Source organism: Carcharhinus amblyrhynchos, chromosome 12 (genome assembly GCF_965287045.1).
Source record: "Carcharhinus amblyrhynchos chromosome 12, sCarAmb.v2.hapA, whole genome shotgun sequence".
Taxonomy (NCBI): Eukaryota; Metazoa; Chordata; class Chondrichthyes; order Carcharhiniformes; family Carcharhinidae; genus Carcharhinus; species Carcharhinus amblyrhynchos.
The window spans coordinates 87,796,178-87,823,204 of NC_137335.1; the positions used below are offsets into that span (position 1 = coordinate 87,796,178).

General features: G+C 47.3%; 1 protein-coding gene across 9 annotated transcripts in view; it reads left to right on the forward strand.

The window, feature by feature from the left end:
* ncoa1 (nuclear receptor coactivator 1) overlaps positions 1 to 27,027 on the forward strand; it is a 120,844-nt gene that overhangs the window by 75,713 nt on the left and 18,104 nt on the right. For all 9 annotated transcript variants that reach the window (XM_080200899.1, XM_080200894.1, XM_080200893.1 and 6 more), the window contains 5 exons: positions 1,032 to 1,211; positions 1,582 to 1,677; positions 12,275 to 12,415; positions 21,802 to 21,949; positions 23,382 to 24,522. In XM_080200899.1, the coding sequence (XP_080057025.1) occupies positions 1,032 to 1,211; positions 1,582 to 1,677; positions 12,275 to 12,415; positions 21,802 to 21,949; positions 23,382 to 24,522 (1,706 nt within the window). The remainder of the gene's footprint in view (positions 1 to 1,031; positions 1,212 to 1,581; positions 1,678 to 12,274; positions 12,416 to 21,801; positions 21,950 to 23,381; positions 24,523 to 27,027) is intronic.

The following is a 27,027-nucleotide window of genomic DNA, read 5'->3' on the forward strand; positions in this document are numbered from 1 at the left end:
ACTAAACAATCTCCTGTGTGGCACCTTGTCAAAGGTCTTCTAGAAATCTAAATAAATCACACCCACTGTTTCTCCTTTATCTAACTTCTTTGTTAACTCCTCAAAGAGCTCTAACAGATTTGTCAGAAATAACCTCCCCTTGACAAAGCCATGCTGACTCAGTCCTATTTTATCATTTTAGGGGCGGCACAGTAGCACAGTGGTTAATACTGCTGCTTCACAGCTCCAGGGTCCTGGGTCCGATTCCCAGCTTGGGTCACTGTCTGTGTGGAGTTTGCACATTCTCCTCGTGTCTGCGTGAGTTTTCTTCGGGTGCTCCGGTTTCCTCCCACAGTCCAAAGATGTGTGGGTTAGGTTGATTAGCCATGCTAAGAAATTGCCCCTTAGTGTCCAGGAATGCGTAGGTTAGAGGGATTAGTGGGTACAATATGTCAGGATATGGAGGTAGGACCTGGGTGGGATTGTGGTCGGTGCAGACTCGATGGGCCAAAGGGCCTCTTTCTGCACGGTAGGGTTCTATGATCTATGATCATGCACTTCCAAGTACTCTGCGATTTCATCTTTAATAATGGACTCTAAAATCTTGCCAATGACCAAAGTCAGGCTAACCGGCCTATAATTTCCCGTCTGTTGCCTCCCTGCCTTCTTAAATAGCGATGTTACGTTAGCTACTTTCCTCTGGGATCCTCCCTGTCTCCAGTGATTCCCTGAAAGATCACCAACAATGCCTCTACAATTTCCTCAGCTATTTTTAGAACCTTGAGGTGTAGTCCATCCAATCCAGGTGATTTATCCACCTTCAGACCTTTCAGTTTCCCCAGACCTTTCTCCTTAGTAATGGCCACTACACTACCCTGTGCTCCCTGACTCTCCTGGAGCTCTGGCATCTCACTGGTGTCTTCCAGCGTGAAGACTGATGCAAAGTAACTATTCAATTCTGCTGCATGGTATTCCTCTGCCTGATTCTCCTGGTATGTTGGGGTCCTGTTTATTTATCCCAGCACCCTCTAACCATTTATTCCTCCTTTCAGTGAACAGTGCCACTTGGTCAAAGGAGAGTAACAGGCGGAACAGTCATACTTTCAACTGCCGGATGTTGGTGCGGGTAATGGAGGAGGCAACTGTGGAGAGTCGGGAGGCGAGACAGAAGTATGAGATAATGCAATGTTTCACTGTGTCGCAGCCCAGGTCTGTTAAAGAGGAAGGAGATGGTAAGTCTGTTTTGGAGAATAAAATGGATCTAAGTTGGCTCGAGACCTCTTGTCCTTTTTGTGTCTCTTGGCGACATTTCTGTCCATTTTTCTCCCAATGCCAATGTCTGCTGTTTGCCAGTAGGTTGGTTGTTCAACGCTGATTGAGACAACTTGGGATAAGGCTAGCTCTGATGGAGAGCCTGAGTTTGTTCATGGCGTGTTCCAGGGAGTTGTCGGAACATAGCTCAGTGTACCATTGGCAACATGGGAGGGTGAAGACTAAAGCTTTTTCTGCCGAGGATTGGCTACAGCCTCATCCTGTTTCCTTGTTGGCAACTGTACATGTGTCCATCTGATTCTAAGGTTGGCCTTTATAATTATTCCACAGATCTGCAGTCCTGTTTGATATGTATAGCCCGGAGATTATCAAAACCACAGCTCAACCTCATGTCTGAGACATTCATTACCACACAAGACACAACAGGTAAGGACAGTGACTCTAACAAAGACTTGCTGGAACCATGTGAACTGTTAGCAGTGATTTGATACAATTGATGGGATGGGGGGAACAAATTCTGGGAATTAGGAGGAAATGAGAATAAGTGGTGGTATGTTACTGGCAAAAAACATTGCAGTGGATCAGAGAAAATTAAATGTGCTTCTGGGAAGGCAAAGGACCGAGGGAACATAAAATCATAAGAAATAGAAGCAGTGAGTAGGCCATTCAGCCCATCAGACCTGCTCTGCCATTCAATAAGATCACCAGACAGTGAGAGGTAGGAGCCAGAAGGAGGTGGTCTGATCCATCGAGTCTGCTCTGCCATTCAGTGAGTTCAGACTGACCTGATGTGTAATCCTCAAGTCCACTTTCCCACCTTATCCTCATAATTTTTGATTCCCTTTCTGATTAAAAATCTGTCTATCTCAGCCTTGAACATATTTAACATCCCAGTCTCCACAATCCGCTGCGGGAAAGAATTCAACAAATTCACTGTTCCCAAGAGAAGAATTCCTCCTCATCTTTGTCTTTAATGGGCGATCTCCTTATTCTCAGATTATGCCCTCTGGCCCTAGAATCTCCCATTAGGGGAATCAACCTCTAAACATCGACCCTATCAACCCCCCTGAGAATTGTGTATATCCAAGGAAGGCCGCCTTTCATTTTCCTAAACTCCAATGAATGCAACGCAGCCAACTCAACTTCTCTTCATAAGAAAATCCTTCCATACCTGGGATCAACCTAGTGAACTTTCTCTGGACTGCTTCCAGTGCTAGTATATCTTTCCTTAGATAAGGGGATCATAACTGTTCATACCATTCCAGGTGTGGTCTAACCAGTGCCTCATATAGTTTTAGCTAGACTTACCTATTTTTACACCTCATTCCCTTTAAAATAAAGGCCAACATTCCATTTGCCCTCTATTACCTGCTGAACTCGCATTACAACTTTTTATGATTTATGCACAAGGACTCCCAAATCACTCTGTCTGCATCTTTCTGCAGTCTTTCTCTATTTAAGTAATATTCAACCTCTATTCTTCTTACTGAAGTGCGTTACTTCATGGCTGATTTGTGCATAATCGCAACTTCACTTTCATGCCTCCAAAACCTTTGACTTCCTTGTGAATCAAAAATCTGTCTAACTCAGCCCTGAACATATTCAGTGTCCTAACCCCTGCTGTTCTCTGGGGAAGAGAATCCCAAAGGTTTATGGCTGTCTGAGAGAAGAAATTCCTCTTCATCTCCAGACCTGTGGTTTTGAAATTCTGCCTCCCAGTTCCAGATTTCCATCATGAGAAGAAGCATCTTTTCAGCCCCCCACCCTGCCAGCACCCTCAGAATCTTTTCCATAAGATCCAAACAGGTGCCAGAGTGTGGTGATTAGGGGATTTTCATATTGCAACTTCATCGCAGTGTTAATGTAAGCCTATTTGTGACAATAATAAATAAAATAAATAAATGCAATAAAAAAAAGTATCTGCCATGTTCTTGCCAATCTCTTAGCCTATCCAAGTATCCATGAAGCCTTTTTACATAGCAACATCTGAATTGGGATCAGAAGGAGACTATTCAGTCCTGCGCCTGCTTCATCATTATTCAATAAGATCATGGCTGATTTGATTGTGGCTTTAACTAACCTTTCCCCAAAACTATTGAGCTCTGCCTTAAAAATATTTAAGACTTGGTTTCCATCAAAATTTCTGGAAGAGAGCTCCAAAGACTTACAACCCTTTGAGAGAAATAAATTGTGCTCATCTCTGTCTTAAATGGGCAACCCCATTGTGTTAAACAGTGATTTCTAGATTCTCCCCCAGGGAGTAACGTCCTCTCCACATTCACCCTGCCACTGACGGTCCTCTTACTCTTCTAAACTCCAGCGGATATAAGCTTTGTCTGTCATGACCTTTCGTCTAAAGAGAACCCTCCAATACCAGCTATTATTTGAGCAAACCTCTGTGCATTTACATCCATAAATGAGACCTGTTCTCCACATATAGTGTCACCAATGCTGAATATAACTGAAGTATTACCTCTACATTGTCAATTCCCCTCGCAATAAACAATAACACTCTAGCGTTATTGTTATTAGTTTTCCGAATTATTTGCTGTATGTGCATATTAACATTTAGTGATTCATGAATTGGGACTGCCAGATCCCTTTGCATCTAAGAGCTCTGCAATATCTCACCATTTAGATAATAAACTTCATTTTTATTCCCTCTGACAAAATAGCTGCTAATCCTAACCACCGCCTTCCCCCACCCCCCACCAGGAGTGACTCACTCCAGTGTGGCTGGGGGTGGGGGGGTATGTGGGGTGGTGAGCTGACGATGCTGGAAATCTAGGGCCTGGAGACACACAGAGGTCAAGGCACCACTAAACAGCGTGCACTGATATCTCCCAGCCCGCCATGCTCACCCCCTACATCTTTAATAATGGCTTCTAGCATTTTTCTCAGAACAGAAGTTAAGCTAATTGGCCTGTAGTTCCCTGCTTTCTGTTTTTGAATAAAGGAGTTATATTTGCCATCTTCCAGTCTAATGGAACCATTCATGAATCTAGGGAATTTTGGAAAATTAAAGCAATACATCAACTATCTCACTAGCTAACCTTTCCCCAAAATTTTTAAGACCTTAGGATGAGATCTACCTGGACCGATGGATTTGTCAGCCTGCACACCCAAAGTTTTACTCAGTACCACTTCCCTGGAGGTTTTAATTTTCCTGAGTTCTTCCCCTGCTCCCATTTCTTAATTTTCAGCTATTTCTGGGTTGTTACTTGTATCTCTGAAGACTGATGAAAAATACTTATTAATTCATCTGTGATCTCCTTATTTTCCATTTTTAATTCCCCAGACTCAGTTCCTCTAGGACCAGAGCTTACTTTGTTAACTTTTGTTTTTTAGACATCTGGAGAAATTCTTACTATCTGTTTTTTTCTATTTCTGACTAGCTTCAATCAATCTCTCCTTATTAATCTTTTAGTCATTCTTTGCTGTTTTTTATATTATAATTAATACCATGACCTGCCACTCATCCCTTGTGTAATTATGTGTTTTTTGATACTGTCTTTAACTTTGTTAGTTAATAACAAATGGTGGGTCCTCTCCTTGGAAATGTTCTTTCCGGTTCTGTGCTGTAACACTTCTGTGATTCTCTGTCCTCTGAAATATTCCCTTAAGTATCTGCCATGGCACCTCTATTGACCAACTCTTTATCTAAATTGCCCATTCACTTTAACCAACTTTGCTTTCATGTCATCATCAATCCTGTAACCTCTAGCCTTATCTGTTAACACATTCTTTAGTTTCTACGCTCTTTTCCTTGCTGCCACACTTGGATTATTCATTCCCTTAGTGCCACTTTCCTCTCATGTCTTGCCCTCTCGTTTTAATTTATCAGATCTTCCCTCACTCATCCGTCACTCCTACTATTTAGGAACATTGGAACATAGGAATTAGGAGCAGAAGTAGGTAATTCAGGCCTTCGGGCCTGCTCCATCATTCAGTCAGATCATGGCTGATAAAGAACAGAGAACAAAATCAGCCCGGGAAACAGGCCCTTTGGCCCAACGAGCTCGCGCCGCCATCTCAACACCACCAGTCCACCTCTCTACTCATGACCCCTATCTAATGTTTTATGGCCATCCAGATTGAGGGAAACTGATTTAGGGACAATTTATTCCTGCTAATCAGCCTAACAGCACATCTTTGGGGTGTGGGAGGAAACCGGAGCACCCGGAGAAAACCCACGCAAGCACGGGGAGAATGCGCAAACTCCCACAGACACCGGCCCAAATCCATGTGTCTGCACAGCAATCAGCGATAGTCACTGAGCTGTCGTCTTGCCCAGTATCTTGTCCAGTTTAGGCACACACTAACGACATGAAGCACTCGGCCAATCTCGAACAACCAAGAGCAGCCCCAGTACGACCCATCGCGTGTATGCCCCTCGTTGGACACGAGGTGGACCGACTTAAAACCTGTGAATGAAAAGAGAAAAACATTATTATCATACTATACCCATTTACATTACCAGGGACGCCCCAATGCTAATGACCCTTATTTAAAAGGTTCTCCTATATCCACCCATCTCCTGTCTAAGTTACTCTTAAATGACTCTAGCGTGTTTGCCTCTACCACCTTACTTGGCAGAGCATTCCATACCCCCACTACCCTCTGTGTGAAAAACCTCCCTCTAATATCTGTGTTGTACCGCTCCCCCCTCACCTTAAGTCCATGGCCCCTTGGCCAACGTGCCTGTATTATAGGAAATAGCTTACCTCTGTTTACTCTATCTATACCCTTCATAATCTTATATACCTCTATTAGATCCCCCCTCAGTCGGCGTCTTTCAAGGGAAAAGAGCCCCAATTTCTTCAATCTTTCCTCATACCCCAAAATCTCTCCCTTGCCTCCAATCCACCTCCCCATCTGTCCCCCATATCCCTTTAACCCATTTTATATCAAAAATAAAACTATCTTCTTGAAACCATTCAATGATTCAGACTCCACCATGATATGGGGCAGCAAGTTCCACAATTTCACTACTGTCTGCGAGAAGTAGTCCCTCCTCATCTCAGTTTTAAATCTACGCCTCACAACCTAGATATATGACCTCTTAGTTTCAAGCTCTTTCTACCACACATCATTCCAGAGACTCATAAGAACATAAGAAATAGGAGCAGGAGTAGGCCATCTAGCCCTTCGAGCCTGCCCCGCCATTCAATAAGATCATGGCTGATCTGTCGTGGCTCAGTTCCACTTTCCCGCCCTCTCCCCATAACCCTTAATCCCCTCGCTTATCAAAAACCCATCAACCCCCGTCTTAAAAATATTTAATGAGGCAGCCTCCACCACTTCAACGGGCAGAGAATTCCAGAGATTCACCACCCTTTGAGTGAAGAAGTTCCTCCTCAACTCCGTTCTCAACCGCCCCCCCCCCACTTTATCTTGAGGCTGTGCCTCCTAGTCCTACTGTCCTTTCTGAGTGGGAAGAGTCTCTCCACCTCTATCCTATCCATCCCATTCATCATCTTATACGTCTCAATGAGATCTCCCCTCATTCTTCTAAACTCTAACGAGTACAAGCCTAGTTTATTCAGCCTCTCCTCATAGCTCAACCCCCTCAACTCCGGCATCAGCCTAGTAAACCTCCTCTGCACTCCCTCCAAGGCCAAAATATCCTTGCGTAAGTGCAGCGACCAAAACTGCACACAGTACTCCAGCTGCGGCCTCACCAATGCCCTATACAGCTGCAGCAAGACCTCCCTACTTTTATATTCAATCCCCCTCGCTATGAAGGCCAGCATCCCATTCGCCTTCCTGACCACCTGCAGGCTGGGTTTTTGTGACTCATGCACAAGGACCCCGAGGTCCCTCTGCACCGTCGCCTGCTGCAGTTTTTCGCCACGTAAGTAATAGTCCTTCCTACCATTATTCCTACCAAAGTGGACCACCTCGCACTTGCCAACATTAAATTCCATTTGCCAGTTCCTGGCCCATTCGCCCAGCCTATCTAGATCCTTCTGCAGACTCTCCACACCCTCCGCGCAATTTGCTGTTCCACCAATCTTGGTGTCATCAGCAAATTTCGACACCATACACTTGGTTCCCTCCTCCAGATCATCTATATAAATGGTAAATAGCTGAGGCCCCAGCACCGACCCCTGGGGCACTCCACTAGTCACCATCCGCCAATTCGAATAGCACCCATTGACCCCCACTCTCTGTCTCCTATTTGACAGCCAATCCTCTATCCACGCTAACACCCTACCCCCAACTCCATGCCCCCTTACCTTCTGCAATAACCTCTTGTGCGGTACCTTGTCAAACGCCTTCTGAAAATCAAGAAAGACCACATCCACCGGCTCTCCTCTATCCACCGCCCTAGACACATCCTCATAGAACTCCAATAAATTTGTCAGACACGACTTCCCCTTAACGAAACCGTGCTGCGTCTGCTCTATCAAGCAATTCCCCTCAAGATGCCTCGCTATTTCCTCCTTGATGACGGATTCTAACATTTTATCTACAACAGATGTTAAACTAACCGGCCTATAATTCCCTGCCTTTTGCCTGCCACCCTTCTTAAACAACGGCGTAACATTAGCCATTTTCCAATCTTCTGGCACTTCCCCGGAAGTAGTCATGATGTGGGTATGCCGGCGTTGGACTGGCGTAAACAGAGTAAAAAGTCTGACAACACCAGGTTTTAGTCCAACCTATTTATTTGATAATATACTCACAAGCTTTCGGGGTTAGCCCCTTCGTCTGGTGAATGGAGAGTTCTGGCCTCAGACAGAGCATATAAAGCACAGACAGTTTAGAGACTCCTGATTAGAATGCGAAGGTGTAAGGATTCAGGCGACGGTGCAGAGGGACCTCGGGGTCCTTGTGCATGAGTCGCAAAAACCCAGCTTGCAGGTGCAACAGGTGGTCAGGAAGGCGAATGGGATGCTGGCCTTCATAGCGAGGGGGATTGAATATAAAAGTAGGGAGGTCTTGCTGCAGCTGTATAGGGCATTGGTGAGGCCGCAGCTGGAGTACTGTGTGCATTTTTGGGCGCCGCACCTGCGCAAAGATATTTTGGCCTTGGAGGGAGTGCAGAGGAGGTTTACTAAGCTGATACCGGAGTTGAGGGGGTTGAGCTATGAGGAGAGGCTGAATAAACTGGGCTTGTACTCGTTAGAGTTTAGAAGAATGAGGGGAGATCTCATTGAGACGTATAAGATGATGAATGGGATGGATAGGATAGAGGTGGAGAGACTCTTCCCGCTCAAAAAAGACAGTAGGACTAGGGGGCACAGCCTCAAGATAAAAGGGGGGCGGTTTAGAACGGAGTTGAGGAGGAACTTCTTCACTCAAAGGGTGGTGAATCTCTGGAATTCTCTGCCCGTTGAAGTGGTGGAGGCTGCCTCGCTAAATATTTTTAAGACGCGGGTTGATGGGTTTTTGATAGGAGAGGGGATTAAGGGTTATGGGGAGAGGGCGGGAAAGTGGAACTGAGCAGCGACAGATCAGCCATGATCTTATTGAATGGCGGGGCAGGCTCGAAGGGCTGGATGGCCTACTCCTGCTCCTATTTCTTCTGTTCTTATGTTCTTAATCAGTCCCTCCAGTCTGTCGAGCACCGCCTCTCTAGTAACAATAATGTCATTGAGACCCTCCTGTCCTACCATCGTTCCATCGCTAACACCCGGCAAATTGTTCACGTCCTCCTCCGTGAAGACCGAAACAAAAAAGTTATTCAAGGCCTCAGCCATTTCCCCATCCCCTACCACTAAGTCCCCCTTCTCATCCTCTAAGGGTCCAACGTTCACCCTAGCCAGCCTCTTCCTTTTTATATATTTATAAAAACTCTTGCTATCCTTTTTTATATTAAGCGCTAGCCCAGCTTCATAGTTTATCCTACCCTTCTTTATGAACTTCTTTGTCAATCTTTGTTGACTTTTAAACCTCTCCCAATCCTCTTCTCGCCCACTACTCTTAGCTACTCTAAACGCCTCCGCTTTTAATTTAACACTTTCCTTCACCTCCTTCGTTCTCCACGGCTTATTACCTCTCCTCCTATGGTCCTTTTTAACCATCGGAATAAATTTCTGCTGAGCACCAAGAAAGATCTCCTTAAAGATCCTCCACTGCTCCTCAGCAGATCTACCTTCCAACGCACTCCCCCAGTCCACATTCGCCAATTCCTCTCTCATCCTACCGTACTCCCCTCTGTTCAAACAAAGGACACATGTCCGGGAACCCACTTTCTCCTCCTCCATCTGCACCAGAAACTCCACCACACAATGATCACTCTCCCCAAGAGGATCCTTCACCACAAGGTCCCTAATTCTACCCGCCTCGTTACATAACACCAGATCCAAGATAGCTCGCTCCCTCGTCGGCTCCAACACACACTGTTCGAGGAAACTATCCCGGCAGCATTCCAAGAACTCCTCCTCGAGCCCACCGCATCCAACATGGGTCGACCAATCTACATGTAGATTGAAATCCCCCATAATTATTGCCGTTCATCCAGCATGCTTCAGGTGAACACTATCCCAGTGGTACAGCTTCCACTTTCCTCAGCTTTGGTGTCAGAATTCCATGAATCCCATTTCTCCCACACTAATCTTTGAGCCGAGCATTTAACTGTCCAATCTTATTTGTCCAATGCTAATTTTCTCATGGCTTAAGTAATAATCCAGTGGTTATTATCTTTGAGTTTCTGCTTTGTAATTTAGTGCCCAGTTCCTCATACTGTCTAAGTAGAATCCTTTTCCCAGTTCTCCCTATGTCATTGGCACCTTTTTGAACCAGGATCACTGACCTTTCTCTACTCACTGCAAGTTCCTCTTCAGCTCAGAGCTGATGTCCTGAACCCTGGCACTTGTACAATTACATTTTCACGCATAGTCCATCTGCCAAATTTGAGCCCAATCATTTATTCTACCCATATCTCTTTGCAAATTATTATGTCCTCACAACTTGTTTTCCTATATATTTTAGTTGGTCTCACAGGTGTAGGCCATTCAGCCTGCAGAGCCTGTTTTGCTTTTTGTGCCTGATTTGTATCATTTCTACCCTTTGAACTCTTGCTTAACTATAATCTATCAATCCCATTACTGTTATATTTAACTGACCCCCTGATAACCACAGTCTTTTGGGAAAGAATTCTGGATTTCCAGAAGGCATTTGACAAGGTGCTGTACCAAAGACTGCTACATAAAGTAAAGGTGCACAGTGTTACAGGTAATGTATTCGTATAGATAGTGAATTGGTTAACTAACAGAAAGCAAAGAATGGGGAATTTTGGGTGTTTTTCTGGTTGGCGATCAGTGACTAGTGGTGTGCCTCAGGGATCAGCGTTGGGACTGCAATTGTTTATGATTTATGTGATGGTTTGGAGTTGGGGACCAAGTGTAGTGTGTCAAAATTCACAGATGACACTAAGATGGGTGAAAGAGCAAAGTGTGCAGAGGATGCTGAAAGTCTGCAAAGGGATATAGATAGTCTAAGCGAGTGGGTGAGGGTCTGGCAGATGGAGTACAATGTTGATAAATGTGAGGTCATCCATTTTGGTAGGAATAACAGCAAAATGGACTATTATTTAAATGGCTAAAAATTGCAGCATGTTGTTGTGCAGAGGGACCTGGGTGTCTTTGTGCAGGAATCTCAAAGAGTTGGTTTGCAGGTAATGAAGAAGGTAAATGGAATTTTGTCCTTCATTGCTAGAGGGATAGAGTTTAAAAACAGTGAGGTTATGTTGCAGCTGTATAAGGTGCTGGTGAGGCCACATCTGGAGTACTGTGTACAGTTTTGGTCTCCTTACTTGAGAAAGGATATACTGGCACTGGAGGGGGTGCAGAGGAGATTCACTAGGTTGATTCCAGAGTTGAGAGGGTTGGCTTATGAGGAGAGACTGAGTAGACTGGGGCTAAACTCATTGGAATTCAGAACAATGAGAGGAGATCTTATCGAAACATATAAGATTGAGATGGGAATAGATAAAATAGAAGCAGGGAAGTTGTTTCCACTGTAGGGTGAAACTAGAACTAGGGGGCATGGCCTCAAAATAAGGGGAAACAGATTTAGGACTGAGTTGAGGAGGAACTTCTTCACACAAAGGGTTGTGAATCTGTGGAATTCCCTGCCCAGTGAAGCAGTTGAGGCTCCCTCATGGAATGTTTTTAAGGCAAGAGTAGATAAATTTTTGAACAGTAAAGGAATTAAGGGTTATGGTGAGCAGGCGGGTAAGTGGAGCTGAGTCCACAAAAAGATCAGCCATGGTCTTATTGAACGGTGGAGCAGGCTCAAGGGGCCAGAGGCCTACTCCTGCTCCTAGTTCTTATGGGCTTAATGTCGCAGATTTCTATTCCCATTTGTGAAGAAGTGCATCCTGATCTCAGTGCTTAAAAAGCCTGGCTCCAATTTTAAGACTGCACCCTCTTGTTCTGACATCACTGTCAAGGAAATATCTTCTCAATATCCTCCTTGCCAAATCCTTCATCATAAACACTGCAGTTAGAAACCACCACCCCACCCTCACCCTCCCTTTCATCTATCACAAACAAGCATGGTTTATGCAATCAGTACTTGTGATGTAACCTTATTATCCCTGGTATCATTCTGTTGAAATTGCACTGCACCCTCTCCAAGATCCACATATCCTTCCTGTAGTGCAGTCAGTGTACAGAACTGAACACAAATCTACAGCTAGCATTTTAGCAGTGTTCCTTACAGCTTGAACATCACTTTCACCCCATTATAATCCAGCCCCTAATCTTCTAGATACTGATGACTTCAAGGGATGTGGGGATAGTGGGGGAAAGTGGTGTTGAGGTAGATAATTAGCCATAATCTAGTCGAATAAAGCGGCATGCTTGAGGGGCTGAATGGCCTCCTCCTGTGTTCCCCCTTGAAATGAAGGCTTACATTTCAGTTACCTGTGTAATTGTGTGTGCAGACAAGTGGGGAGTATTGAGGGATTGATGGGAAGGTGCTGTTGAGCATTTTTCATTATTTGTTTATGGCTGAGACCAGTTATATTAGTTCTGATTGGTATTTAACTCTGATTTATTATTTTCTCTAGGAAAGATCATTTCCATTGATGCGAGCACTCTGCGGGCTTCTGGGAGAATGGGCTGGGAGGAGTTGGTCAGGAAATGTATCTATGCTTTTTTCCAACCTCAGGAACGAGGGCCCTCCTACGCTAAACAGCTGCTGCAGGAAGGTAAGTACTTGTTTTCTACACTCAACCATTAAACGGAGACCAGGGGCAGGAACCCAGATTATTTCCATGGTCTCTCTAACCCATAGGATCTCGGGACAGAGATTAGTTATAGAAATCCTGGCTGATTTCCTCTGGAACTTTTTCCTTTAATTACTTATCTAAATCTCTTATGAATCTGCTTCCACTGCCCTTTTAGTCAGTACCTATTACAGCAACTTACTGCATAATTTAGTTCCCTTTTGGGCAGATCACATTCAGTGCGGAGAAGTGTGAGGTAGAAGAACATGGAGAGACAGTGTAAAATAAAGGATGAAATTTTTAAAAGGTTCAGGATGAACAAGTGCTGGATGTATCTTTGTATAGATCATTGAACTTGGTAGGGAAGATGGAGAGAGCAGTTAATAAAACATAGTATTCTGGGCTTTATTAATAAGGGCACAGAATACAAGAGCAAGGAAATTATGCTGAACTTTTACAAGATACTAGTTAGATCTCAAGTGGAATATAGGAAGGATGTGAATGTGTTGGAGAGAGCACAGAAAAGGTTTACTAGAATGAATCCAGGAATGAGAAACCTCAGTTATGAGGAAAGATTGGAGAGGTTGGGACTGTTCTCCATCGAGAGAGGAAGGCTGAGCGGAGATTTGATAGCGATGCTCAAATTCATGAGGGCCTGGACAGAGTAAATTGGGAGAAACTGTTCCTGCTCGTACAAGAACAAGAGGGCACAGATTTAAGGCGATTTGCAGAAGAAACAAACGTGATGTGAGAAAACTCTTTTTCACCCAGTGAGTGGCTGGGGTCTGGAATGTTCTGTTTGGGAGTATGGTGGAGGCAGATTCAATCGAGGCATTGGAGAGGGTGTGAGATGATTATTTGATTACATAAGAACATAAGAACATAAGAAATAGGAGCAGGAGTAGGCCATCTAGCCCTTCGAGCCTGCCCCGCCATTCAATAAGATCATGGCTGATCTGTCGTGGCTCAGTTCCACTTTCCCGCCCTCTCCCCATAACCCTTAATCCCCTCTCTTATCAAGAACCCATCAACCTGCTTCTTAAAAATATTTAGCGAGGCAGCCTCCACCACTTCAACGGGCAGAGAATTCCAGAGATTCACCACCCTTTGAGTGAAGAAGTTCCTCCTCAACTCCGTTCTAAACCGCCTCCCCTTTATCTTGAGGCTGTGCCCCCTAGTCCTACTGTCTTTTTTGAGCGGGAAGAGTCTCTCCACCTCTATCCTATCCATCCCATTCATCATCTTATACGTCTCAATGAGATCTCCCCTCATTCTTCTAAACTCTAACGAGTACAAGCCTAGTTTATTCAGCCTCTCCTCATAGCTCAATCCCCTCAACTCCGGTATCAGCCTAGTAAACCTCCTCTGCACTCCCTCCAAGGCCAAAATATCCTTGCGCAGGTGCGGTGCCCAAAACTGCACACAGTACTCCAGCTGCGGCCTCACCAATGCCCTATACAGCTGCAGCAAGACCTCCCTACTTTTATATTCAATCCCCCTCGCTATGAAGGCCAGCATCCCATTCGCCTTCCTGACCACCTGCTGCACCTGCAAGCTGGGTTTTTGCGACTCATGCACAAGGACCCCGAGGTCCCTCTGCACCGTCGCCTGCTGCAGTTTTTCGCCACGTAAGTAATAGTCCTTCCTACCATTCTTCCTACCAAAGTGGACCACCTCACACTTGCCAACATTAAATTCCATTTGCCATTTCCTGGCCCATTCGCCCAGCCTATCTAGATCCTTCTGCAGACTCTCCACACCCTCCGCACAATTTGCCTTTCCCCCAATCTTGGTGTCATCAGCAAATTTCGACACCCTGCACTCGGTTCCCTCCTCCAGATCATCTATATAAATGGTAAATAGCTGAGGCCCCAGCACCGACCCCTGGGGCACCCCACTAGTCACCAACCGCCAATCCGAATAGCACCCATTGACCCCCACTCTCTGCCTCCTATTTGACAACCAATCCTCTATCCACGCTAACACCCTACCCCCAACTCCATGTCCCCTGACCTTCTGCAATAACCTCTTGTGAGGTACCTTGTCAAACGCCTTCTGAAAATCCAGAAAGACCACATCCACCGGCTCTCCTCTATCCACTGCCCTAGACACATCCTCATAGAACTCCAGTAAATTTGTCAGACACGACTTCCCTTTAATGAAACCGTGTTGCGTCTGCCCTATCAAGCAATTCCCTTCAAGATGCCTCGCAATTTCCTCCTTAATGACGGATTCCAACATTTTACCTACCACAGACGTTAAACTAACCGGCCTATAATTCCCTGCCTTTTGCCTGGCACCCTTCTTAAACAACGGCGTAACATTAGCCGTTTTCCAATCTTCCGGCACTTCCCCGGAATCCAGCGACGTCTGGAAAATAACCACCAAGGCATCCACTATAACCTCCGCCATTTCTTTCAGAACCCTCGGATGCATTCCATCCGGTCCTGGGGACTTGTCCACAATCAGCCCCTCCAGTCTGTCGAGCACCACCTCTCTAGTAACAGTAATGTCATTAAGACCCTCCAGTCCTACCACCTTTCCATCGCTAACACCCGGCAAATTATTCACGTCCTCCTCCGTGAAGACAGAAACAAAAAAGTTATTCAATACCTTAGCCATATCCCCATCCCCTACCACTAGCTCCCCTTTCTCATCCTCTAGAGGCAATGTGCAGGGGGATGGGGAAAAGGCAGGGCAATGGCACTAAGTCATGATGCTTGTTTGGAGAGCCGGGGCAGACATGATAGGCCAAATGGCCTCCTGTACAATAACAATTTTAAGAACCAGAGGGCCAAGATTTAAAGTAAGCGGCAATGGCATCAGGAGGGAACATAGAACGTTACAGCGCAGTACAGGCCCTTGATGTTGCGCTGACCTGTGAAACCAATCTAAAGCCCATTTAACCTACACAATTCCAATAATATCCATATGTTTATCCAATGATCATTTAAATGCCCTTAATGTTGGCACTAAAAAGCTTTTTAATACAGCGAGTGGTTAGAATCTGGAATGAACTGCCTGAGAGTGTAGTGGAGTCATATAGTGCAGAAAAGGCCCTTCAGCCCATCATACCTGCACCAACAACATCTACCACTAAAGGTATCCTTATCCCATTTTTCTGCATTTGTCCCTTATCCTTTATGATATTTCAAGTGCTCATCCAAATATTTTTTAAAGGTTTTAAGATTTCTGGCCTTCACTACCTTCCCAGGCAGCGCATTCCAGATTCTCAGTACCCTCCGACTGAAAAAAGCTTTTTCTCAAATCCCTTCTGAATCCCCTGCCCCTCCGCCTCAAACTCTGCCCCCTCGTGATTGACCTCTTAACCCAGGGGCACAGCTGCTCCCTATTCACCCTGTCCATACCCTTATAATGTTATACATCTCAATCATGTGCCCATCAGACTTCTCTGCTCTAAAGAAAACAACCCAAGCCTCTCTAGTCTATCTGCCTTTCAGTTCTGCAATTATTATCCAGAAAGGAAGAATGTGCAAGCTTGCAGAGAGTGGCATCAGTTGACTTGCTCCTTCAGAGTGCCAGTGCCGGGTGGATGGTCCATCTCGGCTTCCTCTGGAGCTCCCCAGCGTCGCAGATGTCAGTCTTCAGCCAATTTGATTCATTCCGTGTGATGCCAGAAAACCACTGAAGGCATTGGATGCTGCAAAGACTATGGATTCCAGCAATAATAGTCAAGACTTGGCCCTTAGCCAATCTGTTTCAGTACAACTACAATGCTGGTGTCTACACAGCAATGTGGACAATTGCCCAGGTTGTCCCAGGACAAATGTGACCCAGCCAATTACCACCCCATTAGTATACTCTTGGCAAAATGATGGCAGGTGTTGTCAACAGCATTATCAAACGGCACATACTCATCAAAAACCTGCTCACTGACGCTCAGTTTGGGTCTTGTCAGGGCCACCCAGCTCCTGACTTCATTCCAACCGTGGTTCAAATATGGACCAAAGAGCTGAACCCCAAAGGTGAGGTGAGAATGACTGTCATTGACATCAAGGCTGCATTTGATTAAGTGTGCTATCAAAAAGTCTGGGAAAACTGGAGTCAGTGGAAACCAGGGCTTAGCTCTCCACTGGTTGGAGTCACACCCAGCATAAAGAGGGAGAGTTGTGGTTGTATATCAGATCCAGCACATGGGACTGGGGGAGTGTAATGAGATGGATAGAAAACTGGTTGGCAGAGAGGAAACAAAGAGTAGGAATTAATGGGTGCTTTTCAAACTTGACAGGCAGTAACTAGTGGGGTGTCACAGGGATCGGTGCTGGGAGCCCAGCTATTCACAATATATATTAATGATTTGGATGAGGGAAGCATCTCAGAGTTTGCAGATGATACCAAGTTGGGTGGGAGGATGAACTGTGACGAGGATGCAGAAATCCTTCAGCATGATCTGGACAGGTTGGGTGACTGGGCAAATCAATGGCAGATGCAGCATAATTTGGATAAATGTGAGGTTATTTATTTTGGAAGCAAAAACAAGGTGTCAGATGGCTGTAGATTGGGAGAGGGGAGTGTGCAGTGGGACCTGAGTGTCCTTGTGCACCAGTCACTGACGGTAAGTGTGCAGGTTCAGCAGGTGGTAAAGAAGGCAATTGGTGTGTTAGAACATAGAACATAGAACATAGAACATTACAGCGCAGAACAGGCCCTTCGGCCCACGATGTTGCGCCGACCAGTTACAAAAACAATGACCCACTAGCCTATACCAATCCCTTTTCGTCCATAAACCTATCCAGAGATCTCTTAAACGCCCCCAAACTAGACGCATTTACAACTGCAGCAGGCAGGGCATTCCAATCCCTCACCACCCGCTGGGTAAAGAACCTACCCCTGACATCCGTCCTGTAGCTACCCCCCCTTAATTTAAAGCCATGCCCCCTCGTGCTAGCTTTCTCCATCCGAGGAAAAAGGCTATCACTATCCACCCTATCTAAACCTCTAATCATCTTATATGTTTCAATAAGATCCCCTCTTAGCCGCCTTCTTTCCAACGAAAACAACCCTAGATCCCTCAGTCTCTCCTCATAGGACCTCCCCACCATACCAGGCAACATCCTAGTAAACCTCCTCTGCACCCTCTCCAACGCCTCCACATCCTTCTTGTAATGCGGGGACCAGAACTGCACACAGTACTCCAGGTGCGGCCGCACTAGAGTAGTGTACAGTTGCAACATTACACTGCGACTCCTAAATTCAATCCCCCTACCAATAAACGCCAAGACACCGTACGCCTTCTTGACAACCTTATCTACTTGATTCCCAACTTTCAGGGATCTATGTACACACACACCTAGATCCCTCTGTGTTGGCCTTCATTGTGAGAGGTTTCGAGTACAGGAGCAGGGATGTGTTGTTGCAATTATACAGGGGCCCTGGTGAGGCCACACCTAGAGTATTGTGTGCGGTTTTGGTCTTTTAGATTATCATAGAATCCCTACAGTGCAGAAAGAGGCCTTTTGGCCCATCGAGTCTGCACCGACCATAATCCCACCCAGGTCCTACCTCCATATTCCTACACATTTGCCCGCTAATCCCCCTAATCTACACATCTGAGGACTCTAAGGGGTAATTTTTAACATGGCCAATCAACCTAACCCGCACATCTTTGGACTGTGGGAGGAAACTGGAGCACCCAGAGGAAACCCACGCAGTAACGAGGAGAATGTGCAAACACCACACAGACAGTGACTCAAGCCGGGAATGGAACCCAGGACCCTGGAGCTGTGAAGCAGCAGTGCTAACCACTATGCTACCATGCCACCCCTTTTCTGAGGAAGGATGTTCTTGCTCTCGAGGGAGAGCAGTGAAGGTTTACCAGGCTGATTCCAGGGATGGCAGGACTGATGTATGAGGAGAGATTGACCAGGTTAGGATTGTTTTCACTGGAGTTCAGACGAATGAGGGGGGATCTCATAGAAACTTATAAAATTCTAACAGGACTAGACAGGGTAGATGCAGGGAGGATATTCCCGATGGTGGGGGAGTCCAGAACCAGGGGGTCACAGTCTGAGGATTCAGGGTAGATCATTTAGGACGGAGGTGAGGAGACATTTCTTCACCCAGAGAGTGGTGAGCCTGTGGAATTCATTCCCACAGGAGGTAGTTGATGTCAAAACACTGAATATATTCAAGAGGCGGCTGGATATAGCACTTGGGGCGAATGGGATCAAAGGTTATGGGAGAAAGCAGGATTAGGCTATTGAATTGGATGATCAGCCTTGATCGTAATGAATGGCAGAGCAGGCTGGAAGGGCAGAATGGCCTCCTGCTCTTACCTCCAGTGTTTCTGTGTTTCTAGGACATCATGCAGGAGTCCCTCAGGGTAGTTTCCGAGGCCCAACTGTCTTCAGCTGCTTCATCAATGACCTTCCCTCTATCATAAGATCAGAAGTGGAGATGTTCAGCACCATTCATGACTCGTCAGATGCTGAAATGCGTAACATAACATTGGGCGGCACGGTAGCACAGTGGTTAGCACTGCTGCTTCACAGCTCCAGGGACCTGGGTTCGATTCCCAGCTCGGGTCACTGTCTGTGTGGAGTTTGCACATTCTCCTTGTGTCTGCATGGGTTTCCTCCGGGTACTCTTGTTTCCTCCCACAGTCCAAAGATGTGCGGGTTAGGTTGATTGGCCATGCTATTGCCCCTTAGTGTCTAGGGATGTGTAGGTTAGAGGGATTAGTGGGTATAATATGTAGGGATATGAGGGTAGGGCCTGTGTGGGATTGTGTTCGGTGCAGACTCGATGGGCCAAAAGGCCCCTTTCTGCACTGAAGGGTTCTATGATTAAAAAATCAGTGAGTATAGGCTAAGTGGAGAGTATTCCATCACATTTCTGACTTGTACCTTGTAGGAGGTGGACAAGCTTTGGGGAATTACTTTCTGCAGGATTCCAGGCCTTAGTATTTATATGGCTAGTCCAGTTGATCAATGGTAACCCCCCCAGTGTTGATAATAGAACATAGAACATTACAGCGCACAACAGGCCCTTTGGCCCACGATGTTGCGCCGACCAGTTAAAAAACAATGACCCTCTAACCTAAACCAAACCCTTACCATCCATAAACCCATCCACGGATCTCTTAAACGCCCCCAAACTAGGCGCATTTACAGCAGGCAGGGCATTCCAATCCCTCACCACCCTCTGGGTAAAGAACCTACCCCTGACATCTGTCCTATAACTACCCCCCCTTAATTTAAAGCTATGCCCCCTCGTGCTAGCTTTCTCCATCCGAGGAAAAAGGCTATCACTGTCCACCCTATCTAAACCTCTAATCATCTTATATGTTTCAATAAGGTCCCCTCGTAGCTGCCTTCTTTCTAACGAAAACAGCCTCAAATCCCTCAGTCTCTCCTCATAGGACCTCCCCTCCATATCAGGCAACATCCTGGTAAACCTCCTCTGCACCCTCTCCAAAGCCTCCACATCCTTCCTGTAATGTGGGGACCAGAACTGCACACAATACTCCAAGTGCGGACGCACCAGAGTTTTGTACAGTTGCGACATGACGCTGTGACTCCTAAATTCAATCCCCCTACCAATAAACGCCAAGACACCGTATGCCTTCCTAACAACCCTATCTACTTGATTCCCAACTTTCAGGGATCTATGCACACATACACCTAGATCCCTCTGTTCATCCACACTATTCAGAGTTCTACCGTTAGCCCTATACTCTACACATCCGTTATTTCTGCCAAAGTGAATTACCTCACACTTCTCCGCATTAAACTCCATCCGCCACCTCTCGGCCCAGCTCTGCAACTTGTCCAAGTCTCCCTGTAGACTAAGACACCCTTCCTCACTATCTACCACACCTCCGACTTTGGTGTCATCAGCAAATTTACTAATCCACCCAACTATACCCTCATCCAGATCATTTATAAAAATTACAAACAGCAGTGGCCCCAAAACAGATCCCTGAGGCACACCACTCGTAACTGAACTCCATGATGAATACTTACCATCAACCACCACCCTCTGTCTCCTATCTGCTAGCCAATTCCTGATCCAATTACCTAAATCACCCTCAATCCCATACATCTGCATTTTCTGCAGAAGCCTTCCATGGTGAACCTTATCAAACGCCTTACTAAAATCCATATATACTACGTCAACTGCCTTACCCCCATCCACCTCTTTGGTCACTTTCTCAAAAAACTCAATAAGGTTAGTAAGGCACGACCTACCCTCCACAAAACCATGCTGACTATCTCCAATCAATTCATTACTCTCCAAATAACTATAAATCCTATCCCTAATAATTTTTTCTAAAACCTTACCCACAACAGAAGTAAGACTCACCGGTCTATAATTCCCGAGGAAGTCTCTGTTCCCCTTCTTAAACAATGGGACAACATTCGCCATCCTCCAATCCTCCGGCACTATACCTGTGACCAACGACAACCTGAAGATCAGAGCCAGAGGCTCTGCAGTCGCCTCTCTTGCCTCCCAGAGAATCCTAGGGTAAATCCCATCCGGCCCAGGGGACTTATCTATTTTCAAACCCTCAAGAATATCTAGCACATCCTCCTTATCAACTGCAATACTGTCCAGTTTACAACCCTGTAACCCAGTGTTCTCCACAGCTAGATTTACGTCCCCCTGCGTGAACACCGAAGAGAAATATTGGTTCAATGCCTCTCCAATCTCTTCCGGCTCCACTTTAAATTAAGGGGTGGTAGTTATAGGACGGATGTCAGGGGTAGGTTCTTTACCCAGAGGGTGGTGAGGGATTGGAATGCCCTGCCTGCTGCAGTTGTAAATGCGCCTAGTTTGGGGGCGTTTAAGAGATCCGTGGATAGGTTTATGGACGAGAAGGGATTGGTTTAGGTTAGAGGGTCATTGTTTTTTTTTTAACTGGTCGGCGCAACATCGTGGGCCGAAGGGCCTGTTCTGCGCTGTAATGTTCTATGTTCTATGTTCTAAGTCTCTGAAATGGCCACAACATCAAAGTTCCAGGTACTGATCCACGCTGCAAGTTCATCCACTTTATTGCGAATACTCCTCGCATTAAAGTATACGCATTTCAAACCCTGCTCCGCTTCACCCCCACGATGCCGTGCATTGCAGTCCCCATCTATGCCCCCCTCACTTTCACCCCCGCTACTCAGGATCCCACCCCATAATGGAGAAGTTAGGGATGGTAATGCAGTGTCAAGGCACGATGGTTAGATTCTCTCTTACTAGAAATGATCATTGCCTGGTGTGGCACAAACATTATATGCCACTTGTTAGCCCTGGATAATGAGAGAAGTGAGAATCCGCCAGGCTCTACAATGGTCTGGCTTGAGTTAGTGTTTGCGGTTGTTTCATGATTCTGGTTCTATTGTTTTATTCCTTCACAGTCCTGAGGAACGGGACAGCAGTGAGTGCTTTTTACCAATTCTCTCTGAGTGATGGGACAGTCTTGAGAGCTCAGACCAAGTGTAAGCTCTGTTATCCTGCCAACATGGACACACAGCCCATCATCATGGGCATGTACTGCATGTACAGGTAGGCAATATGCTTCCCTTCCTACAAAGGCTTTGTCTCTGGGGCAAGGAACAGAGTGAAGTTATATCTACTGAGATGATCAGAGAGAGGGGACAGACCAGGGTGGCATCTGTGTGGTTGTGGGGTAGAATAGGAGAAAGACAGGGGAACTGCGTGAGGAGGGTTAGACTGCTTTTTATTATTGACTTAGACAGTGAGATGGAATCCACATCATCAGGTTAGCCTGAACGCAAAGCGAGAAGCAGTGCAAGTCCAAAGACCTTGGGTGTCTTGGTAACAGATCATTAAATTATCATCAAGATACAGAAATTAAACAAAGAAGCAAATGCTGGTTTTTATATCAAGAGGATTAGAATCCAAAGAGGCTGTATTTCAAACACTGGTGGGACCACACCTGGAATATTGTGAGCAATTCTGGATATTGCACTTGAGGAAGGGTATATTACCCTTGAAGAGGGAGCAGCAAAGATTTACTGCACTGATATCTGAAAGCCAAGTATTTCTAAAGTTGTCTGACTCTTACTCTTTTTTTCCTCAAACAATGTCTTGTCATGCGTGACATGCTTTACATGTGCCCTGCCCACAGTCGCTGTCTCAGCCTCGCTCTCCCTGCCTCGCGCCCTCGCTGTCCCTGCCTCGCGCCCTCGCTCTCCCTGCCTCGCGCCCTCGCTCTCCCTGCCTCGCGCCCTCGCTCTCCCTGCCTCGCGCCCTCGCTCTCCCTGCCTCGCGCCCTCGCTCTCCCTGCCTCGCGCCCTCGCTCTCCCTGCCTCGCGCCCTCGCTCTCCCTGCCTCGCGCCCTCGCTCTCCCTGCCTCGCGCCCTCGCTCTCCCTGCCTCGCGCCCTCGCTCTCCCTGCCTCGCGCCCTCGCTCTCCCTGCCTCGCGCCCTCGCTCTCCCTGCCTCGCGCCCTCGCTCTCCCTGCCTCGCGCCCTCGCTCTCCCTGCCTCGCGCCCTCGCTCTCCCTGCCTCGCGCCCTCGCTCTCCCTGCCTCGCGCCCTCGCTCTCCCTGCCTCGCGCCCTCGCTCTCCCTGCCTCGCGCCCTCGCTCTCCCTGCCTCGCGCCCTCGCTCTCCCTGCCTCGCGCCCTCGCTCTCCCTGCCTCGCGCCCTCGCTCTCCCTGCCTCGCGCCCTCGCTCTCCCTGCCTCGCGCCCTCGCTCTCCCTGCCTCGCGCCCTCGCTCTCCCTGCCTCGCGCCCTCGCTCTCCCTGCCTCGCGCCCTCGCTCTCCCTGCCTCGCGCCCTCGCTCTCCCTGCCTCGCGCCCTCGCTCTCCCTGCCTCGCGCCCTCGCTCTCCCTGCCTCGCGCCCTCGCTCTCCCTGCCTCACTTTCTTACGCTGTGCCTTGCTTTCTGTTGAGTTGAATCTACTTGTTTTTGGGTACGATGTTGATTGGATGCATTTACTCTTTGTGTTGTCAATATGCTTCCTCTCTTCAGGGAACAGAACTTGACCAATTCTCAACAAAACCTGGAGTCCATGTCTTCAGTGCCTCGCTCGGAGAATTGCAGCGTCAGCGCTGCCCAGGCATCTCCTTTGCACAAAATGAACATTTCTGAACTGGATTTCAAGCTTGTGCCTGGTCCTAGCCTACACACTAATGGTGCCAACAATCCCTCCAGCTTGGGCTTTTTGTCTGGAGTACAAGTGGGCGCTTGTGGTCCAATGAATCAGGACTCCCCAACTTCTGAGAGCCCCAAGCAGAGCAGTACAGCAGTTACCCCATCAGAGTCAGGATTCATAGCACCCAGAGCACTTGGCAGTCCCAGGAACCCCTTCTCACCGAGTGCACCCTGTGTCCCACCATCAGCCAGGCACCCCTACCCTAACCCCAATATCAGTACATACCCTTGCCCTTACCCCAGTCCTAAGCCCAGTTTACCCCTTCACTCTCTGCAGGCACTGAGTGAAGGTAACAGGGTGCCAATGAGCTTCTCTGACACATTGAGTGCTGAGAACTCCCCCAGCTCTCAGTCACTGCCCACTACCACAGAAGGGGCAGCTTTGGACTGCAAGGTGGTGTTTCCGGAGAGGGCTGGGGAAAGCCTGGGCTTTGAGCACATGGGGAACAGTTCAATTCCTGCATCAGGGCTCGAGAAGCCAACAAGCATGGACACCAAAAGCTCCCAGGACATCAACAATGCCAAGCTCATGGAGCTGTTAACAAATAACCAGGAGCAGAGTAGAACACATGAGCTAGATACTGTGAGCAAGGGCAGCATCTCTCTCTCCGAAACACCTACAAAAAGTGCCCCCTGCCACATGTTACACACTAGTTCTTTGACTGAACGCCACAAAATCTTACACCGTCTCCTCCAGCAGGATGGGAGTCCCTCTGAAATTCCAGCACTGTTACTTCCCAATGACAGGAAAGAGGCGGCACGATGTGGCCAGGAAGGGGATGTCTCCAGAAGAAAGGATGGAAAAGATCACCAGCTACTGCGCTACCTCTTGGACAAAGACGAGCCCACAAATCCCAGCCTCAGTCTGGATGATGTGACATTGAAGTCGGAGAGGGTAGACGGTTTTGGAGCCTGCACGCTCGGTCTTAACAAAGCCCCACAGGACAAGATGGAGCAGGCGAGCCGAGGGCGGTGGGGTGAGGGGGTTGGTGATAAGATTTGCTGTGATGGGGTTGGAAAGAGATCCAACTGGGATTGAGGTTTGTGGTTGTGTGGGGGGGCTGCAGTTGTGCATGTTCAGTGGTGGGGGGTGGGGGGGAGGCGGGGGGGTGTGGTGGTGCTAGTAGAGACCACGTGTGCGGGGAGATACGGTTATTTTGGGAGGGGTGGTGAAAGTAGAGAGTGTAACACTGGGGCATGTGGATGTCTGTTTTTATAAATATATAAAAAGGAAGAGGCTGGCTAGGGTGAATGTTGGTCCTTTAGAGGATGAGAAAGGGGACCTAGTGGTAGGGGATGGGGATATGGCTAAGGTATTGAATAACTTTTTTGTTTCTGTCTTCACGGAGGAGGACGTGAATACTTTGCCAGGTGTTAGCGATGGAAAGGTGGTAGGACTGGAGGGTCTTAATGACATTACTGTTACTAGAGAGGCGGTGCTCAACAGACTGGAGGGGCTGATTGTGGACAAGTCCCCAGGACCGGATGGAATGCATCCGAGGGTTCTGAAAGAAATGGCGGAGGTGATAGTGGATGCCTTGGTGGTTATTTTCCAGACGTCGCTGGATTCCGGGGAAGTGCCGGATGATTGGAAAACGGCTAATGTTACGCTGTTGTTTAAGAAGGGTGCCAGGCAAAAGGCGGGGAATTATAGGCCGGTTAGTTTAACGTCTGTGGTAGGTAAAATGTTAGAATCTGTCATTAAGGAGGAAATTGCGAGGCATCTTGAAGGGAATTGCTTGATAGAGCAGACGCAGCACGGTTTCATTAAAGGGAAGTCGTGTCTGACAAATTTACTGGAGTTCTATGAGGATGTGTCTAGGGCGGTGGATAGAGGAGAGCCGGTGGATGTGGTCTTTCTAGATTTTCAGAAGGCGTTTGACAAAGTACCTCACAAGAGGTTATTGCAGAAGGTCGAGGGACATGGAGTTGGGGGTAGGGTGTTAGCGTGGATAGAGGATTGGTTGTCAAATAGGAGGCAGAGAGTGGGGGTCAACGGGTGCTATTCAGATTGGCGGTTGGTGACTAGTGGAGTGCCCCAGGGGTCGGTGCTGGGGCCTCAGCTTTTTACCATTTATATAGATGATCAGGAGGAGGGAACCGAGTGTAGGGTGTCGAAATTTGCTGATGACACCAAGATTGGGGGAACGGCAAATTGTGCGGAGGGTGTGGAGAGTCTGCAGAAGGATCTAGATAGGCTGGGCGAATGGGCCAGGAACTGGCAAATGGAATTTAATGTTGGCAAGTGTGAGGTGGTCCACTTTGGTAGGAAGAATGGTAGGAAGGACTATTACTTACGTGGCGAAAAACTGCAGCAGGCAACGGTGCAGAGGGACCACGGGGTCCTTGTGCATGAGTCGCAAAAACCCAGCTTGCAGGTGCAGCAGGTGGTCAGGAAGGCGAATGGGATGCGGGCCTTCATAGCGAGGGGGATTGATTATAAAAGTAGGGAGGTCTTGCTGCAGCTGTATAGGGCATTGGTGAGGCCGCAGCTGGAGTACTGTGTGCAGTTTTGGGCGCCGCACCTGCGCAAAGATATTTTGGCTTTGGAGGGAGTGCAGAGGAGGTTTACTAGGCTGATACCGGAGTTGAGGGGGTTGAGCTATGAGGAGAGGCTGAATAAACTGGGCTTATACTCATTAGAGTTTAGAACAATGAGGGGAGATCTCATTGAGACGTATAAGATGATGAATGGGATGGATAGGATAGAGGTGGAGAGACTCTTCCCGCTCAAAAAAGACAGTAGGACTAGGGGGCACAGCCTCAAGATAAAAGGGGGGTGGTTTAGAACGGAGTTGAGGAGGAACTTCTTCACTCAAAGGGTGGTGAATCTCTGGAATTCTCTGCCCGTTGAAGTGGTGGAGGCTACCTCGCTAAATATTTTTAAGACGCGGGTTGATGGGTTTTTGATAAGCGAGGGGATTAAGGGTTATGGGGAGAGGGCGGGAAAGTGGAACTGAGCAGCGACAGATCAGCCATGATCTTATTGAATGGCGGGGCAGGCTCGAAGGGCTAGATGGCCTACTCCTGCTCCTATTTCTTATGTTCTGTATGTGGGAGAGGGATTGGGGGATTGGGAAGTGTGGGTGGGGAGTGTCTGTGTGTGTTGCGGGGGGGAGGTGGTGGTGGTGTGGGAGGTGGCGGGGCATTGGTGGGAGTGTGGTGAAATGAGAGATTTCAGCCAGAGGCAGTAACCTGTGGAGAGATGAAACAGTGAGAAGTTAGTTGTTGACCTGAGGGGATATAGACTGTGGTGAAATGGGCAGATCAGAGGCAGTTTGATGCAGTGTATGAAGTGATTCCTTTTGATCGAATGAGGAGAGGCAATATCAATTAAATGGTATAACTTTGAAAAGAGTTACAAAAACAGAGAGACATGAGGGTGCATGTCAAGAAATCTTTGAATTTGGGAGAGCAAATGAGATGTTTTATGAAGAGAAACACAGGACTGCAGATCAGGAGT